At 37.8% G+C, this 18,669-nt stretch overlaps 1 protein-coding gene across 3 annotated transcripts in view; it reads right to left on the reverse strand.

Moving 5' to 3' along the window:
• Positions 1 to 8,710: 8,710 nt before the first annotated feature.
• Positions 8,711 to 18,669, reverse strand: part of myo7ab (myosin VIIAb) — a 48,252-nt gene continuing 38,293 nt past the window's right edge. For 2 of the 3 annotated variants that reach the window (XM_024266147.2, XM_024266145.2), the window contains 16 exons: positions 18,200 to 18,326; positions 17,929 to 18,098; positions 17,660 to 17,850; positions 17,318 to 17,442; positions 15,831 to 15,988; positions 15,610 to 15,763; positions 15,372 to 15,527; positions 15,036 to 15,141; positions 14,002 to 14,115; positions 13,072 to 13,159; positions 12,871 to 12,986; positions 10,815 to 11,000; positions 10,494 to 10,610; positions 10,332 to 10,415; positions 9,567 to 9,686; positions 8,711 to 9,218 (listed from right to left, as the gene is read on the reverse strand). In XM_024266147.2, coding sequence (XP_024121915.1) covers positions 9,126 to 9,218; positions 9,567 to 9,686; positions 10,332 to 10,415; positions 10,494 to 10,610; positions 10,815 to 11,000; positions 12,871 to 12,986; positions 13,072 to 13,159; positions 14,002 to 14,115; positions 15,036 to 15,141; positions 15,372 to 15,527; positions 15,610 to 15,763; positions 15,831 to 15,988; positions 17,318 to 17,442; positions 17,660 to 17,850; positions 17,929 to 18,098; positions 18,200 to 18,326 — 2,105 coding nt within the window. In that variant the 3' untranslated portion in view covers positions 8,711 to 9,125. The remainder of the gene's footprint in view (positions 9,219 to 9,566; positions 9,687 to 10,331; positions 10,416 to 10,493; positions 10,611 to 10,814; positions 11,001 to 12,870; positions 12,987 to 13,071; positions 13,160 to 14,001; positions 14,116 to 15,035; positions 15,142 to 15,371; positions 15,528 to 15,609; positions 15,764 to 15,830; positions 15,989 to 17,317; positions 17,443 to 17,659; positions 17,851 to 17,928; positions 18,099 to 18,199; positions 18,327 to 18,669) is intronic. The other variant, XM_024266146.2, reaches the window with a different exon arrangement.

The raw sequence follows: 18,669 nt of genomic DNA on the forward strand, positions 1-18,669 counted from the left end.
AAGACTTCCTGCTGTGGACCGCTACACCACCATCATCGCTCCTAAACTACGTTTACAAAAAGTCAGAAACCTGCATTTCAGGCTCATAACTCTTGCGTTCATGCGCATTTTTAGGATCTACTTTTGGGCTCTGCGTCCATTGAATACGTGTTAAAAAGTTAAACCAGGTCAGACTTGAATTTGGAAGTGACGTCCCTTTAAAATTACCGTATTTTTCCTGTTTAAGTCGCAATAGCAAAAAATGTCAAATCAAGAAAAAGAAAACCATATATAAGACGCTCTGGAGTACAAGTCACACTTTTAGGAAAAAAGTCTGACATTTAAGAACAAATTTGCCAAGCCCAGCGTAACTAGTAAATAAATAAAAGCAAGAATACTAATCTATTGATCTGTATAAGGAAAATATCGAAGTTTAAGAGGAAAACGATCAGATTCTCTTCCATGTTTGTTTTGGACAACACTTCTTCTTCTGGCACTGTAAGTAGCAAAATACTAAAACTCAGATGCAGCACCCTCTAGTGGTTGTTAGAGGAAACAATCGCTAAAGGACAACCGGTGTTTACTGGGAAAATAATAAATATATGAGCCTATTTATGTAAAAAAAAAAAAAAAACACAAATAAGTCTCTTCTGAGTATAAGTTGCACCTCTGGCTAAACTATGAAAAAAACTGCAACTTATACTTCAGAAAATACAGTAACTGAAGAGCCAATCGTATGAGGAGTGACCATGGAGGAGATGGTTGGAATTCTACAACACCAAGTCTTTCAAATATCGGAATAGAGCTGTGAAAGTAAAAGTCTGAAGCAACATTCACCAGATTTGTTTCCACATTTTGCATTAAGCCTCTTTCAACTGTAGGTGGCGGTCATGCGCTATTAAACAGTAGAAAGACAAAAACAAGAGAGGCCCCTCCCTGCTTGTCCAGTGTGAACACCATGGGCTAAATGTGTGTTCAAGAACCAGCGTTTAGGGCCTTCTTGAACTCACATCACACGCCCAGTGTGTCCGTCACTTTACAGAAACAATATTTTGTGAGTTAACAGGAGTCACAATAAAATGTTTTATTATGAACAGAGTTTCCAAAGAAGTAAAAAAAATGTCAGAGATTCTAAAAAATAAACAATTGTTTTGATTTTTTTTGCATTTCTACATTAGATTAAACATTTTTTGCATATTTTATTTGCTGTGAACATATGAGCCTTTTGCAGTAAGTTTTTGTTTGCATTGTATCTTATATTTCTATGACATTGTTAATTTCTCACAAAGTTTATAAAAAATTATTTAATTGCCAAACTTAGGCAGTATTTGGCCAATAATGAACATTTTTGAACATTTTATTTGTGCAAAATTAGCTTTTTTTTCTTGCTAGGTATTTCAACTTTCTTCTTCAAAACACTTCACAATTAAACATTTTTACTCCTAAATTTACCATTTTTCTTGTTGCTCCCTATATTTTCATTTCCAATTTTTGAATTTCTTGTTTTAGTAAACCCTTCAACACCTGAGCTGCCCTGATGACACGAAATAACAATGTCAATTTTCTAACTATTTCTCGTATTTTGTGTACATTCCTTTATTCTTGCGCCTTTGACCGTCTATGCATCTTCACAACCGGCTGAATCCCTTTCAGAAACACGAGGGTTGCTGGAGCCTATCCCAGCTACGTTAGGGCCACACACACATAAACACATTCACACTCAAGAACAATTTAGAAACCCAAATTAACCCATGAAGCATGCTTTTAGACACATGCACATGGAGAACATGCAAACCACACAGAAAGGTCCCAGCTGGGATCAAACCAAGACCTTCTCACTGTGACTTAAGAGCGCGAACCACTACACCACCATATCTTCCCTTTTTTTATATATAATTTGCCAATTTTCAGAGTTTTTGCAATAAATTCCCACTTTCAAGCTGTTCAAAGTAATTAACCTTTTCTGTAGAAATGGTAAACTAATAATAAGAATTTTAATTTTCCTTTTGCTAATTTTACATTAAACACTTTACTTAAATAGAGAAAAATCTGTTGCTTTCTTTTCATCATACACTGCCCATATTTCTGTTCAGTCACTGGATTATTGCAATGCATTTCTAATAGAACCTCCACACCAGAAAGTCATTTGCATATCTAGTGGAATACAGAGGTGGACATGTAAATGTGCTCGTCTCTCTGAATAAATGTCTGGGCTCCGTGCTGTTGTGACTCATTTTGCAGGCGCATAATGAGGACTTTGAGTTTGGCTCAGATTTACCAGACCGTCACCATCGCTGCATCAGCTGGTATCTGATTTATTAAGATTATCATTTTGGCTTCACTGTATGGGCCAAGTTTAAAGTTCAAGAAAAGTTTGAAAAACAAAAGTATTCAATTCAGTAATACTGTACTTACCACAGTCTGAGGGAATACTGGATTCTGATTGGCTGCAGGGTGTCCATTAAAAAGCCATAATGGATGCCTAAAAAAAGTAGTTATAATCAGATATCTAATATCATTGAGCTGGTCTAAACACCAGTTGGTACCAGACCAACAGAAAGGTTAGTCCTCATACACCAGCTGCAGTACAGCTAATTTTTTGTGAAGAATCAACAACAAGTGGGACACAATCATGAAGTGGAATTGGATATTTCAAACTTTTTTAATGAATAAAAACTGAAAAATTGGGTGTGCAAAATGATTTGGCCCCCTTAAGTTATAATTCATGATTGTGTCCCACTTGTTGTTGATTCTTCACAAAAATTACAGTTTGATATCTTTATGTTTGAAGCTTGAAATGTGGCAAAAGGTTGAAAAGTTCAAGGGGGCGAATACTTTCGCAAGGCACTGTGTATATATATATATAGCTATAATTAGAATAAACTGAGATTTTTCTAGTCATTCTCTAACATGTGAGGCACAAAATGCATCATTTTCATCTTAAACTGCCTTTTTTCAAAACTTTAACCGCTTCAGTGTAACTTACCAAAATAAAACAGAGTTTAGAGTCTTTTATTTTTACTAACTATACATTAAAAACACAAATTTATAGAACATTTCTAAAGAATTTCTTACAGTAAATTAACCTTTTTTTGCTAAGAAAGTACACCCACAAGGAATGGATCTCCACAGCCACCTTGCAGAGGGTCCTGTACGTACTGTGTATACCAGCTCAGTGGCCTTGCTGTAGAGTGTCCGCCCTGAGATTGGAAGGTCGTGTGTTCAAATTCCACCTGAGTCATACCAAAGACTCTCAGTGCCTCCCTTATTGACACTAAGGAGTTGGGCTGGGGGGTTAAATCACTAAATGGTTCCCGAGCGCGGCTGTGTCTGCAACCTACCCCATGGGTCAAATGCGGAGAACAGTCCCAGTATTTCACACACCTAGCTGCGTGACAAATACTGGGACTTCAACTTTAACTATCCATCCATCCATGGTTCCCAGGCCAGCTGAGAGACATAGTCTCTCCAGCGTGTCCTTGGTCTTCCCTCAGTGGGACAGAACCAGAACACCTCTCTAGGAACTCATCCAGAAGGCATCTGGACCAGATGCCCGATCCAGCTCAACTGGTTCTTCTGGATATGGAGGAGAAGCAGCTCTACCATGCTGTCTCCAGGAGATCGAGCTTCTCATCCTATCTCTAAGGGAGCGTCCAGCCACCCTCCGGAGGAAACTCATTTCAGCCGTTTGTAGTCAGGATCTCGTTCTCATGACCACCGGTGAGTACTGGAACGGAGATCGAGCTTTGCTTTCTGGCTCAGCTCTCTCTTCACCAGAACAGACCGGTACAGCGACCGCATAACGGTGGACGCCGCTCCAATCCACCTGTCGATCTCACACCCCAATCTTCCCTCACTCGTGAACAAGATCCCAAGATATTTAGACTCCTCCCCCTGAGGCAGGAGCACTCCACCCACCCTGAGTGGACAAACTACCTTTCTCCGGTCATTTACATAAATACAAACAAACACAATCATAAATTTATATATGTGGCACAATTGAGACGATAACAAAATGCTAGGTATTCACGTGTGTCTGTATGATAGGTGTGTGTGCTAAAGGCAGTGATGACGGCGGGGATCGTCAGTCAACAGTCTTCTGCTAAAGCACCGTTGCTTCTGTAAACAGGGTGATGCTCTGCACTTGTTTCCTCTTCAAACGGGATTTTCTCTTTGAACCCGTAAAGTGTTGTGTCTGCCGGCAGCAGGTTGAGGAAATGCTGACTCCACTGAGGATTGCCAGCACTTACATTAAGGTGTCAAGCTCTGCCCTGTAGATCTGACTCGACTCCCAAACACACCAGAGTTTGTCTGGGGGTCTGATCCGCTTTAATCCACGGCTTTGATGTCATGCGAGTGCATCTTCTCTTGCATTATGATGACACACTGCGGCTCCCTCTGATGCTTGGAAACAAACTGTTTCACCTGCTGTGACAGGATGTCATAAAACAGGGTTTGTTCACTCGTGTCGTACAAGAGCCACAAGTTTGTTGCTCTGACAAAAACGGAAATGAAATGCTGAGTTTATCTGACTAAATTTAGCTAGAATGAATAAGATTCCTCTTAGTAAGATGCTGGAATCAAATTATTGTGTAAAGGTAGCATTCTATTGTATTTCTTTTTAAATTTTTTTAAAAATATTTTACAATATTTTACAAACAATCTTGGGCAGAACCATCTCTACAACAAGGCATAGCAGTGTTACTATCATAATATGGGAGAACTAAGGGGCATTACTGGATTTGGAATAGGCTCCTATTGTCAAAATAAATAGTTGTTAAAAATAAAAACATAAAATATTGAATTATGATATCATGATTTAAACATTATAATGATATGGTCATGTGTGTTCAGCTGTTAAACAAGCTTTTTTATTGAGTCATTGAAGGTTTTTTCCACTCATTTTGAATCCTACTTTAAAAACACCTAAAACATTATGATGAGAAAGATTGCCTTTAACTTTGTTGCTTGCAACATTTTTTACATTCTTCATAATAATTACTTCTATTAATTCTAATTTTGTTGTTAAAAATGTTTTTTAAGGGAAAAAAAGGAAAGATTTTCTACATAAACTTTTTATTTTAATGTGATTTTCAGTTAAGCGGTGGAAAACATGTCAAAAACTATAAATAAAAAAATGAAGAAGTGCTGAAAAAAAGTTACAAAAGACAAACACAAAACTAAAGACTTTTAAAGATGAAATATAAAAGTTGATTTTTAGCAAGTAAACCAAAAAGGAAAATTATCAGTGTCATCTTAATTCCACATTAACTTAATATAGATAAAACAAAAACAATATAAAGATGGGATTTTTTTTTCAATCTAAATAAATAATAAATCTATCCCTGTTAGCTTTTTATTAAAAATTGCATTTGGAAGGATAAATTATATAAACAGATTTTAGCTTTATTTATTAATAAGAAAATTTTCGCTCATTTTTTAACCTCATAGAATAATTTTAATTTAATTCTTGATAGAAAGTTTATTATAATTAAATTAATAGCATATCATATAGTGGGATTAAACATCAATTAGAATTGAACGTAGCAAATTATGCTTTTTTCTTAGTTTAACCTCACAACCTTCTTGAAAGTTACACCAAAAGTGTGATCACTGTCAAAGTAAAGTTTTCTACCTTTCACATTCTCCAGGTTTCATTCTCCAGCACGTGTGAAACCAGCGTTTCAACAATAAATCAATTGGTTTTAAGCTAACCGTGTTATCGTTCGCTCCAGACGCCACACTTCCTGTTTCGTTGGAATGAACATCCTTTTTTCAAAATAAAACCAAAAGTGGTGTGATTATTAAAAACTGGAAAATATCATGTGCGCGAGCCACCTTCCTGTTCACTTTCACCCCGTCTCACTTCATATGATCTCAATCAGGCTTTTTTTGTATGGAGCTACTGCCCCCTGCTGGTGAAAACAATCAGTGATTTTGATTTGTATATTTATTTACATACAAACCAAAAAATATATACAGAGTTTTTTTTAAACGGTACTATGGACAAACGCTTAAGAAAAAACATCTACAAGCTGTTTTGCTTATTAACTTTAGCTAGTTTAATGGAAATATGAATTTAGCAACACTATTACAGGTTGTGAAATATACAAATACTGAAGTTGTGGGTTTGTAGATTCAAGTTTTGTTTATTTCACAAGTTATTGCAGTAAATGTAACTTAGTATAAGTACCTACTCTTTTCTGAGAACAAAAAACAAGTACAAAATAACTTTGAAGTGTTTTTATTTTATTATTCATACTACAATAGTGTTAAATGCTAATTTTATCTTCTGACTTTTATTGCAGAAATTAAGTTTAACAATTTTCTCCTAGTTTTATTTACCATCAATAAAAGTAGTGTTTAATTATTCTCAATAATGAGAACATTATTCTCATGTTCACATAAGTATAATGATGTTTAATAAATTACTTAAAACCACATTTTTTATATAAATGTGTTTCTTATTTCTTTTTAACTAGACTTGACCCCTGTAATCCAGAATCAACCAGTCTCCCAATCCTGGAGCGGTTTTTCCAACAGTGAAGATCCAAGACTTCAGAGGGAACAGGAACTCTCCTGCAGTCTTCCTGGACCTCTTTGATCAGGATCGGTGACATCGGCATCCTCCTGCAAGTGCTGGAGCTGCATCACACCTCTGTACCTCATGTAAGTGAACACATTGCAGCTTTTCAATATTCTTTGGAATATATTTATATATACATTTAAATATTGCAGCTTGTGCCATCCTCCACAACATCTGCCTCTGTGCTGACGACAATCTCACTACAGCGGAGCTTGCTACAGATGACCTCACTAGCATCCTACAGTGGAGTTTGCTAACTCGCAACAGAGATGCTCGCTAGCTTTCTACAGAGGAGCTCACTAGCATGCTACAGCAGAGTTTGCTATATACCTCGATACAACGGAGATCACTAGCTTGTTAAAGAGGAGCTCACTAGCATGCTACAGCAGAGTTTGCTATATACCTCGATACAACGGAGCTCACTAGCTTGGTAAAGAGGAGCTTGCTAGCATGCAACAACAGAGCTCGTTACGCTGTCCACCAGGCGGCTGGCTAGTTTAGCGAGCTAACCCTCTGAGTGCACACTTAAGCCAATGTGACAAACACAGGCTCGGGTCACCACAGAAACGGGACAAACGCATTCGGGGCCCCACATTTTCTACATACCTTTAAACCCATATGGGGCCTGCTTGGCCTAACTTGCTGGGTGATGCACTAAAACTTAAAAATGTGAAATGTCAGTTTTTTCTAAATACATCCTACCAATGTTGAACTTCTTTCTGGTCACACGGACCGGATGAAGTCCCGCTAGAATATGCAGCTCACGTTCGGCTCCGTTACACAAACACTGAGGAGAGCAGACGTTAGTGAAGGAGCTGTCAATGCCAAAATAATAAATAATAGCCGAGCAGATCTCAACACTTTTTTCCTTTCTTTTTTAAAAAATAAACTTTATTGTAAACATCAGTTTCAGTACAGAAAAAACTGCAAATTAGCCAACTCGTTTGTTACAGTTGTGTGACATCATCACTAGTCACAAGCCCCCGATCCGATCTGACAGGCCGAGCACATCTGCTTTGTAGAAGTCTAAGAATAAAATCAAAGATTTGTCAGAGATTAAGTCAGAATAATCGAGAATATCCAACACAAGTCTGATATTGTTGGAAATGTGTCGGTTTTTCATAAAACCAGACTGTGTATCATCTATAATAGACTCTAGGACATATTTTATTCTTCTTGCAAAGATTAAAGCCATGATTTTATAGTCATTATTTAATAAGCAAATAGGCCTCCAAAATATTGGAAAATATTTTGTTCTTTTTTTTCAGAAAACAGCTTAAAGAAGATGTATACTTTATAATAAACTTATAAATTATTATTTCAGCAAAATTTCATATTCACAGATGCAAGTATAGTTATAAAAATCTGACTTTCATTCATTTTTATAATGATGTTGTCTGCTATATGAAACTGATAAGTGGTTCCTCAAACAAAAAGGCATTAAAAACTGTTAATATATGTTCTCGCTACAAATTATTTGATTGCATGTAACACCCCCTGGCTTCATTGTTCTGTATACTGTCTGTATACTATTTCTTTCATTAAAAAAAAAAAAAAAAAAAAAAAAGGCCAAGCACATATGTTACCTACACCGGCGCTGCGCAGATCGCCTGCAGCGCGGAGCATGCTGGTTAGTTTCTGTCACTGACGTCAAATGTGCGTTGTCACGAAGTATCGTGGGAAAAGGGCAGGTTGAAGGCGCCTGTGGCTGCATTTTTGAATGCGGAAGCAAATCGGTTGCACCGCTTACCCCGCATGCGCAGACCACACGTCACTTCCGCTCTTCACCCACAACAGGACAGAGTCATTTCCAAACAGTAAAACTCCTTGATCACAAGAATTTATGTTTTTCTCAACAACCGAGAGCTTCTCCTGACTGGATTACAGTGCGAAAAAAAGCCACGAGTTACCGTTAATAACGTATTTGGATTACAGGATAAAATAAAGTGTCTTGAAGTGGTGCTGTATCCTCTTAGCTTAGCTAGTAAACTGCCGTCATGTAAAACTGCAGAAGAAGAAAACATTTAAAAAATCAGATTCCAGCCTCATGTATAATGTTGCCATGGAAACCACCTTAAGTTTGTTGCAATTCTCCATCCAAAAAACTTTGTGTATTTTGTACCAAAAAATGCTCCACTTCCATAGTGATTATACATTTATTTTATTGGGAAATTAGTTCATAAAATGTCATTTATTCGTTGCTACATAAAGAAATGTGGTCACGTCAAAATAAAAGACTTATTTTCCAAATACGGTTTAATGCTAAATAATAAACATAAAAAGACAAATCAATCCGAAATACACACATTCGTGGATTTTCTGTTTGTGTAAATGACATCAGAAAAGTTTGTATTCATATGCTTTTATTTTGAAAAGAGATGCTCATCCTATTGAAAAGATGCTTCACAGAAACTGGGACAAATTCTGTTTTATTAACGCAAGCAAAGCAGAGAAAAACTCCGATGGGCGGAGTTTCCAGGAAGTCCAGGTAAAGGCAGAAGGTGAGTTTTAAGACAGAGCCAGATGCCCACTGGGGGGGTGGGAGGGCGGAGCCGAGCGCTCACTTGCTGCTGCCGCGAGACGCTCTCTGTTTGGTCATCGTGGTCAGCATCTGGCTGATGTAGGAGGTCAGGAGGTCGTCCATCTTGTAGCCCTGAAGGAGGAGAAGAAGACTTTACAAACTTCGCTTTTCTGATTGGATTTTTTCAGACCGATGAATTGATATTTATATATTTGTATAAGAATAAAAAATGCATTTTAGGTTTTTAAGTTTACATTTCTCTGTTTGCAATCCCTGACTCCATTTAAAGTCTGGAATTTTCTTCTATAATTCATTTTCTATCTTATCTTAACAGATACAGTATGTTTAACATTTTACCCTCAACGTTTAAGTTTTCCAGAATTTTTTATTGATTTTTCTTTGTGGTTTTTAATCGATTTTTCTACTTTCTGGGATCAGATGAAGGTTTTCCAGAGTTCTTTCTCTGCTTCAGCCACTCACCAGGGACGTCTCACACAGCAGCTTGCTGCCCCGAACCAGGTTTCCGATGGTGATGTGGAAGTAAGTGTTCCCGCTGCTCCAGTTGGAGATCTTGGTGAAGGGGTGGGTGGTGAGGATCTCCTGCAGAAGGTGGAGAGAGAAACGCAGAATGGAACCAGAGAATTCCTGTAGGAATCCAGAACCCCTTACGTTGTTTTGAACAACAAAGTGACATATATATATTTTTTAAACTCCAGCTTTCATGAAGATGTTAGATCTGTTTGAACATGTGAGTCCCAGAAACAAAACGTCATTATTTTGCAGTGTTTGGACAGGCCACGCCCACATTGTTTAGCTTTCCGTTAGGAGAGCTCCTGCTTTACGTGGTTTTATGTTGGTTAGTCAAAACCTTTTAACTTGGACAAGTTACCAGGCAAACGTCCAGATATTAATGTAAAAAGATCAAAGGATTTTTAGAATAAAAATATAGAGGTTGTTGTGTTGATGGGTTTAGGGAAAATCTAGATCCTTTAAATGGTTCCTACCTAAAATCTAGAGAACACAGCGAGTTTAAAGCAGCTGCAGAGATTTTACAGAGGAGGAAGATAAACTTTACCCTCAAAAGTTAAACTGGAAACAAAACATCAGGACGGCTACTTCAACATCGAAAAACATTAAACCGGTTTGTAGCCTTAAAAAAGGTTAGAGAATGGATTTAAAAAATATAAGTTTAATAAGTTGTCAGCAAACTAAACAGAAATAAACACATTAAAAAGTCCTCCTCACCTTCGACTTCAGATCGATCAGACTCACGCCATGTTTGTTGATGGCTATCAAGAGGGTTTCTGGGTAATTTGGGTCAGTTGTTTGCTGCAGGAAAACAACCTTTTTAGTTATGTGTTTCTTAAGAGCGTAATCAAACGCAGCAGGAATGACCTTCAGCCTCACCTTGACCTCGAAGAAGGCAGAGCCGAAGGTGGGCCACTTATAAACCACTTTGAGGAAGGAGAGTTTGGCGTCTTCACGCGTCTTCCCTGAGTGTTTGTTGTACAGCGTCATGATGGACTGAGGGGAAACAAGACGTTTGACATAGATTTTTACATAAATATCAAACTAATAAACAAGAGACAATTAACATTTTTTTTACTCACAGAATTACAGTTTACAATCTACTTGTAGTATTTTTCCAACTTAAAGAATCAAATAATAAACAGAAACTTTGACACATTTCTTTCTAAAACTGTGTGAAGAAGTGGCTCATCTGCTCACCCTCTTCCAGTCATCGGGGGACAGGAGTCTGATCTGGTCTTGAGGGACGAGGTCCTTCAGGATCTTTGGAACATTCTGGAAGTGGGATTTGTCCTCCTCAAACTTCACCCGGTAGATCAGCGCCGCCAGCTGGTGCACCTCCTCCCTGGAGCATTTGTGGTATCCACGCAGGTACTTGGGCAGCTCCTGGACAGACGAGTGTTTGAGAATGTGAAGCCAAACTGTCCTTCGTGACTCATAATGTTCGTCTTGGGAAGGATGTGTTTAACCCTTTAAGATCTGAGACGTCACCGCTGACGCTTGAACATAAAATCTTTAACGTAATGTAAACACTGGAGCTTCGGGGTTAAAGAGTGAAAACTTACAATTTAAAAAAGGAAACAAAACAGAACTAGAAATGTTACATTACCTGTGATAATGCTAGTGTGAATGTTTTTCTGCTGAATGTAGTCGCTGAAGATGCTGAAGCTTTTTGCTGAAAATGAAAATGCTATACTATGTATATACTAAAAGACTGGAAATTTTGTTGATGAAAGAGTGCTAAAGTTGATCTAAATTTCTGAAAAATCTGTAGTAAAATTGCTTTAAAATTTTAAAAACATGCCAATTTTGCAAAAATATCTTGTGTGTTGCTTAAATATGAGCTAAACTCCAAAGTATCCCCAAAAAACCACAGTAGATGTCATTAGCCAAAAAAAAAAAAAAAATCTAGCTTGTTGGTTAAATACTTGCTAAAGTCCAAAATTCCTCAGTAATATAAATTAGTCAAAAACATTAGCATGTTGCTAAAATAGAAGCTAAACTCTAATGTTAGACTATATCCTCAGTGGATGAAAAAAAAAGAGCTAAAAACGTTAGCATGTTGCTAAAAAAATTAGCTAGACTCTAAATTAGCTTGAAAAAACCCTCAGTAGATAAAAAAAAATTAGCCAAATGAAGCCACCAAATGGTTCCCGAGCACGGCTGAGTCTGCAGCTCACCGCTCTCTCAAGGGAGGGGTGAAATGTGGAGAACAAAATTTCACACACAAAGGTGCGTGACAACTAATGGGACTTTAACTAAAACGTTAACCTGTTGCTAAAATAGAAGCTAAACTCCAAATTAGCATAAAAAATTCAACAGGTGCCAAATTAGCCAAAAAAAAGTTAGGTATAAATTGGTATAAAATATTAAGTAAACTCCAAATTGTTTTGAAAATTACTATTAAAGATGAAACATAGCCCATGAATACATTTAAAGGTTTGTTGCTACTTCAAATTATGAAATTTGAAGACTTTCTTATTCATTTCCTATAAGGAATATTTTGCTCAATATTTCAAAAACTGTAAAGTTTACAAATTCCAAAAATAAAAACAATAATGTCCTGAACAAGATGAACGTTTTGAAAGCAAGATTGTGGAAATCGCTGAAAGTGTGACTATACGTTTTTACGTGCCAAATAACATACAGAAAGGAGCAGGAGAATCACTTTAGTGTCAATGTTTACTAGGAATTCACACAATAAAAGCCTCCAAAGGAAAGTTTTAAAACTGATAAACAAAAAGAATTGAGGGGAAAACGCAGACGTCAACACCCGCAAACGACATAAATCATATTATTAACTAATTCAAATTTGTGAGTTTGCAGAAACATTTCAAAATATATGCCCCATAATAATTTATGAAAGGAAACAAGAAACATCAATAAATCTAATAAATGAGCAACTTTGTAGAAAAAACTGTGTTTAGACCTGACTAAATTATAATTTTAGGATCTATCTGCTTCTTTTCATTAAAAAAAACACATTTTCAACCTATAAATCTTAACTTTGCACAATTTAAAATTAATTTGTATTATTTATTTATTTTGTTCAAACTCTCCAGCCTCTCGTGGAATTTGGTTTTAGCTTCTTTCTTTTATAAAACACTATAAAGTGTGTCGTTTTACCCTCCAGTTTTTGTGTTTTGCTAATTAAAAACTCAAATAATGACGGAAAAGGTTTAGAAATGTATCTGAGCTGGATCGTCTATGGCAGTAAATCTGCAGAAAACTTTGTTTTCACAACTCAGAAACTGACTTGGTAATAATGAAAGATGGAGTCCGCCATGGCGTCTCTGCCCGGCACCGTGTTGGTCCACAGCTTCTTCATGAAGAACACCTGGTAGGTCAGAGGAGGCAGAACTCCTGCAGCTCCTGCTCACATCAGGAGAAGACACCACAGACGGTTACAGACCATCACTCATACGGCTCATTCACAAATACATCCTCTTTTCTGTACCGTCTTTCACGTGTCTCGCTTTTTTGATCCAGTCCGTCAGGTGCCTCACAAAGTCAAAGAAGAAGTCTCCATCCGGCACACTGATGACCTGAAGAACCAGATGGAAGAAAGAAGAAACTGAAGCTGGATGGGATCGTTTCATTTCAGGCGTGAGAACTGCATTCAGGATTCAGATGATAGAAGACGAAGGAAAATTGTAGTTGCAGTTCACCAAGTTACCACTAGGGGGAATCTGTTCCTGTTTCCTCCCATCTAAAGCATTTGAAGTTTTATCACCTCTGCTAACACTTGATGTTTGTTGTGGTGGAGCTTTATGAACTTAATGGATTGATTTAATTTTTCAGATTAAAACGGCTGTAAAACTATTAAAAACATTTTTTTTAATTGACAGGTAAACATCAAATGTAGAACGACCTCCTTGGATGGGAGACGAGAGACGCCATCATAGGAAAGATTTTTATTTTTAAGGTGACCTCTGACCTCTAAGCCTAACCTCTAACCCTATAGAGCAGGATTAGGCAAACTGTGGCCATATGAAAGTCATTAAACATTTTAATCAGGCCTGCCAAACTGGAGTAAATCATATTGATTACTCCTATTGTTTTATTTTCCCTGTAGTTCAGGTGTCTCCCCACAGATGGCGCACAAGTTATTCTGCATTCATATACGTTGGAAGATTTGTTGCTTTTCTAATATTTATGTGTGATTTCCAAGTCGGATAGTCATTGAAAATGGCACTAAAATGAGAACAAAAACCACAGTTTGAAATAAAAACTTTAATATGTTCTGTCTTAAAGTAATTTTCAATCAAGATTAAGTTTTCATGCAGATCTTGTGTTATTTCTTTCTTTCACGAGGTGAATCACCAAAACACATCACAAATCTGCTCCTGGTCTGGATTATTTAAACCTCAGAAAGTTAAATTCATACCTTATCAGTGATTTTGACAAACAGACTGAAGCCCTCTGAGGATTTGAGCATCAGCCGTCCGGAGATGTTGTGGCAGAAGTCTTTGGCCTTCGTGCTCGACTCCACTTCAAACACCTGCAAACAAAAACCAAACCTGCAGATGTGCTTAAAAAGAAATATGGAAATCCAGGATTCCCTGGATGTATCGGTGTTCACCTTTAATCGTCTCACTGGTTTTTGTGCATTTTGCAAGTATTCTTCTGTGTTGTGTGGCTTAATTGGATGCCGACCTGACAGCTCACAATTAATTAATTATTAATGACATCACTAACCATCTCTCTTTAACCATCTCTGGATTGCTCAGAAAAGTGTTCCTACTGGTTTTTGAAGTTGTAAATTAGAGACTCAGGACCAGATTTTTTTTAAATTTTGTTATTTTTTTAAGGTAAAAAAAATAACCCTCTCAAGTGGTGTCAAAGTAAAGGTTATAAGTCGTTTACAATAATAAAAAATAAAAAAAACACATTTTTAGTTTTATTTTAATCTTTTACTGCATCACAATGTCACAAACTTAAATAAAATACCTCAAAATGAGGCGTTTCACAGCAATAATTTGGTTAAAAATCATTGCGATTAAAATCAAATTATTAAACTAATTAATTACAGGTGACGATTAATTAATCGCACAAAAATTAATTGCATGGAAGCACTAATTTTAACCATCACTGGATTGCACAGAAAAGTGTTCCTACTGTTTTTGGATGTGTTAAATTAGAGACTCTTAACCTGATTTTTATTTATTTTTTTTAAAGGATTTTGTTATTTGTTAAAGACTGAAAAAAATAACCCCCACGGCGGTGTCAAAGTAAAGGTTAAAGGTCGTTTAAATAAATAAAAAAATAATAAAGCCAACTTTATAACTTCATTTTGATCTTCTACTGCACCACGTCGCAAACTCAAATACCTCAAAATAGTTTTTTCACATTAAAATTGATTAATTAGATTAATTATTTCCAGGTTGCGATTAATTAATCGCTCTTTTAACCATCACTGACCTCGTCTGAGTCGTCAGGGAAGTAAACTTTATGGAAGATCTGAGTGGTCTTGTGCTGGATGGCCTCCACTTCCACCAGGTGAGGGGGGTACTTCCTTGAGCCATTTCTACGACACAACAGATAACTTCACTTTAACCCTTTAACTGCGGAGCTCCAGGGTTTATGTTCGATTTACTGTAACTTTTCAACTGTTAAGATGATCATTCCAGCAGATTCTGAAGGAGAAAAGCGGCAGCCGCTTTTCTCCTTCAGAATCTGCTGGAATGATCATCTTAACGCTTGAAAAGTTACAGCATGTTAAAGATTTTAAAGGGTTAAACTACACTGGACGCCCACCGTAAAGCCTTCTGCAGCCGCTGCATGCAGTCTGGAGCCAGGGGGTAGTGCTTCTTGGCCTGGAGGAACTTCTGCACATGCGGCAGCAGGACGTTGCTGGGGGGAAACAAGCCCGTGCAGAGCCACAGCAGCTCCCAGCCCTTCTCCTCGCTGTATCTGCAAAAGCAGCAGCGGGGAACAATTTCAAGAGCGGACCACCTTTCACAGGTGAGGTGCACTCAAGGTGTTTCTGACCCACTTGATGTGATTATCTGTGAGCTGTTTGAGAATCTGACAGAAGATTTCGTCCTTCAGCGGCTCGGCCTTCAGCGCTCCGTCAAATATCTGGTCGGTGAGTTCGTTGACGGAGCGCGCTCGTTTGGACGGATAGTCGCCCATGTACTTCATGACCGGTGCAGGACAAGTCAAGGAGTTCAGGTAAACCAGAAGAAGCAGAATTTAAAAGAATGAAAAGGATATCGATGAAGGCCAGGCAGGCCTCCTGGGACAGCTCCTCGTGAGCCAGGACTTTCTTCAGCAGAGGCTGCTTCAAGGGCTCCCTGGTGCAGCTCCACAGTCGCTCCTTCCCTCGAGCTTTGGAGATCATCACTCTGCTCAGGGTGCTCTTGGGAGGAGTCCTGAAGGCAAACAGCCGGAGTTACAGTAGATCACATGTGTCAAAGTTGAGGCCCGGGGGCCGGATCCGGCCCTCCAGATAATTTTATTTTATTGTTATTAATGGATCAATGTTATCTTGCGCTTATTTCTAACTTGCATAATTTTGACATAATATATTTTTATGGAGAGTAAAACATTGAAAATTATTTAAGGTTTAAGTTGATTTATTCTGAAATAATATTCCTGCCTTTTTATTGTTCATAATTATGTTACAGTTTTAAAGTTTAAAAAATTAGCATTCTGTTAGCTTTTTGGACTATTTTGGCATTTATAAGATTTTTTAAGGCTAGTTTTTTTAGGATTTAGGCTAATATTTACAAGCTTATTGTTTTATCTAATTTCTGCATTTTTGAGTTTTTTAGGCTATTTTGAAGTATAACAATTTTTTTCAGCAACATGCTAGCTGTTTTGGCTAACCTACGCTGTTTTCTTTGTTTATTTTTAGGCTAGTTTGGCATGCAGCTAATATTTTAGCTGGCTATTAGCTTCGTTGTTTTCAGCGATCAACTTTCAGCTAACAATTTCAGCATCTTCAGCTATCAGCACTAGAATCTCCAGTGGCCAAATTCAGCCTGCAGCATTCACTCTAGCATTATTGAAGGTAATGCTATATATCTAGTTCATAATTATGTTAAAAAGTTCAGGTTTTAAAGTTTTGAAAATTGTCATTCTGTTAGCTTTTTGGACTATTTTGGCATTTACTAAGATTTTTTTAGGCCATTTTGGGGCTTAGCTACTATTTCAGCTACATGCTATTTGTTTGGGCTAATTTAAGCTTTGTTTTTTAAGGTTATTTTTAAGGTTTTGCTGTTTGTTTGTTTTTTAGGATAATTTGGCATCAAGATAATATTTAGCTGACTATCAGTTTCAGGGTTTTCAGCTATCAATTTCAAATTAAATCAACTTTATTTATAAAAAGCGCTTCTCATCCATAAGTAGCTCAAAGTGTTTTACAATTAAAAACAGAAACACAAAAGTTCAAATAACAATCCAACCCTACCCTACCCTCCAATAGCACATACATCCCATGACCCCACACCCAATGAATACTTATAAAATTTAATTTTTATAAGAAAGTTTAGGCTTTCAGCATCTTCAGCAGCCAAATTCAGCTTACCTCATTCACAGTAGCATTATCACAGGTCATGCTATATATCTAGTTCATAGTTTTGTTCAAGTGTTCAATAAATGTTTATCCTGTTCGTCCCACAACCTAAGGTGTGTTGTGGATTTTGGCCCCCTGTGTGATTGAGTTTGACACTCCTGGCGTAGATGGTGTGGAAATGCACCTGAAGAAGTCGTAGGAGAACTCCTCCAGAGTGTAGGCCTTCGATCTCAGCTCCTTTTCAGTAAGGCTCATCAGGGACAAGCTGATGGATTCTCGCCTTTGATCAGGAGTCATGGTCACAAGAGCCTGAGAGACACAAAAACATCTAATTATGTGGAGAACACTCACGCCGTTCGGAATTTGTTCCATATATACTGATTGATTTATTCATTCTGGGTCCATGCAATGAAGAAACAAACGTCCCTGACCTCTAAACCTGCAGCTCAATGTGTTGAAGACCTGCTTTGTGATTCCCACATCCTAATGTAGAAAGACGCAGACGCTGGATTCTGTCCCCACTCACCACTATATCATACTGCGGCCTGGTGATGGTGGGCAGCACGTAGACACAGTCTGCAGGGAAATCGCCTCTCTGTTTGGTCCGGTCGTTGATGCCGTGAGCCCAGCCGGAGTTCATCACGTGCTCTCCGTCGTGCTCATCCAGGATGATCAGATCCCCCTTTGAGAAGCTCAAGAAGTTGGAGTCTGCTCCTGCTGGTGAGTGGAGATGTTTACAAAGTTCATTTGACTCGTGGAGACGGAAAATCGTGTCAGGTCTCCTGAGAATTTTACCGGGGTTCGGACAGTCCAGCAGTCCCACCACATATTTTGACCTCTTCCTCAGACCCTCCAGAAAGCTGACCACCAGATCACGGATGTCCTCTGCGTTGTTTGAGGTGAAAGTATATTCATCTCCTTTGATAGTCGCCAAAGTAAAACTCTGACCTTGAAGTTTACCCCCCCTGAAAAACACAATTGTTACACACAAACAACTCCAAAAGAAATCAAAATAAATGTGTTTTTCTGAATTCTTCAAACTTGTGGGATGATGGGATCACCACACCTGCTGCTGGAGACGGCCGTGATCTCAGGGAAGGACAGCTCCAGGAGAACCTGCTCCTGTTCATCCACGAAGTAAACTCCCGTCCAGTTTACCGCCACAATGACGTCGTTCTTAGGAAGACTGGGACCTAAGAACAAACCGGATCAGTCACCAAGATAAACTTTGATTGATACCGGCAGATTGTGATTGACCGGGAGTGTCAAACTCAATCGCACAAGGGGTCAAAATTCAAAACACTCCTTAGGTCGCGGGCCGAACAGGATAAACATTTATTGAACTCTCTAAAACTACGTTTTTAAAACTTGAAAAATGTAACTTTTTTAACATAAATATGAACTAAATATGTAGCATTACCTGTGATAATGCTAGTGTGAATGCTGTAAGCTGAATTTAGCCACTGAAAATGCTAGTGCTGATAGCTGAAGACGCTGAAGCTGAAAACGCTGAAGCTGATTGCCAGCTAAAATATT

This window comes from Oryzias melastigma, linkage group LG14 (genome assembly GCF_002922805.2).
Source record: "Oryzias melastigma strain HK-1 linkage group LG14, ASM292280v2, whole genome shotgun sequence".
Taxonomy (NCBI): domain Eukaryota; kingdom Metazoa; phylum Chordata; class Actinopteri; order Beloniformes; family Adrianichthyidae; genus Oryzias; species Oryzias melastigma.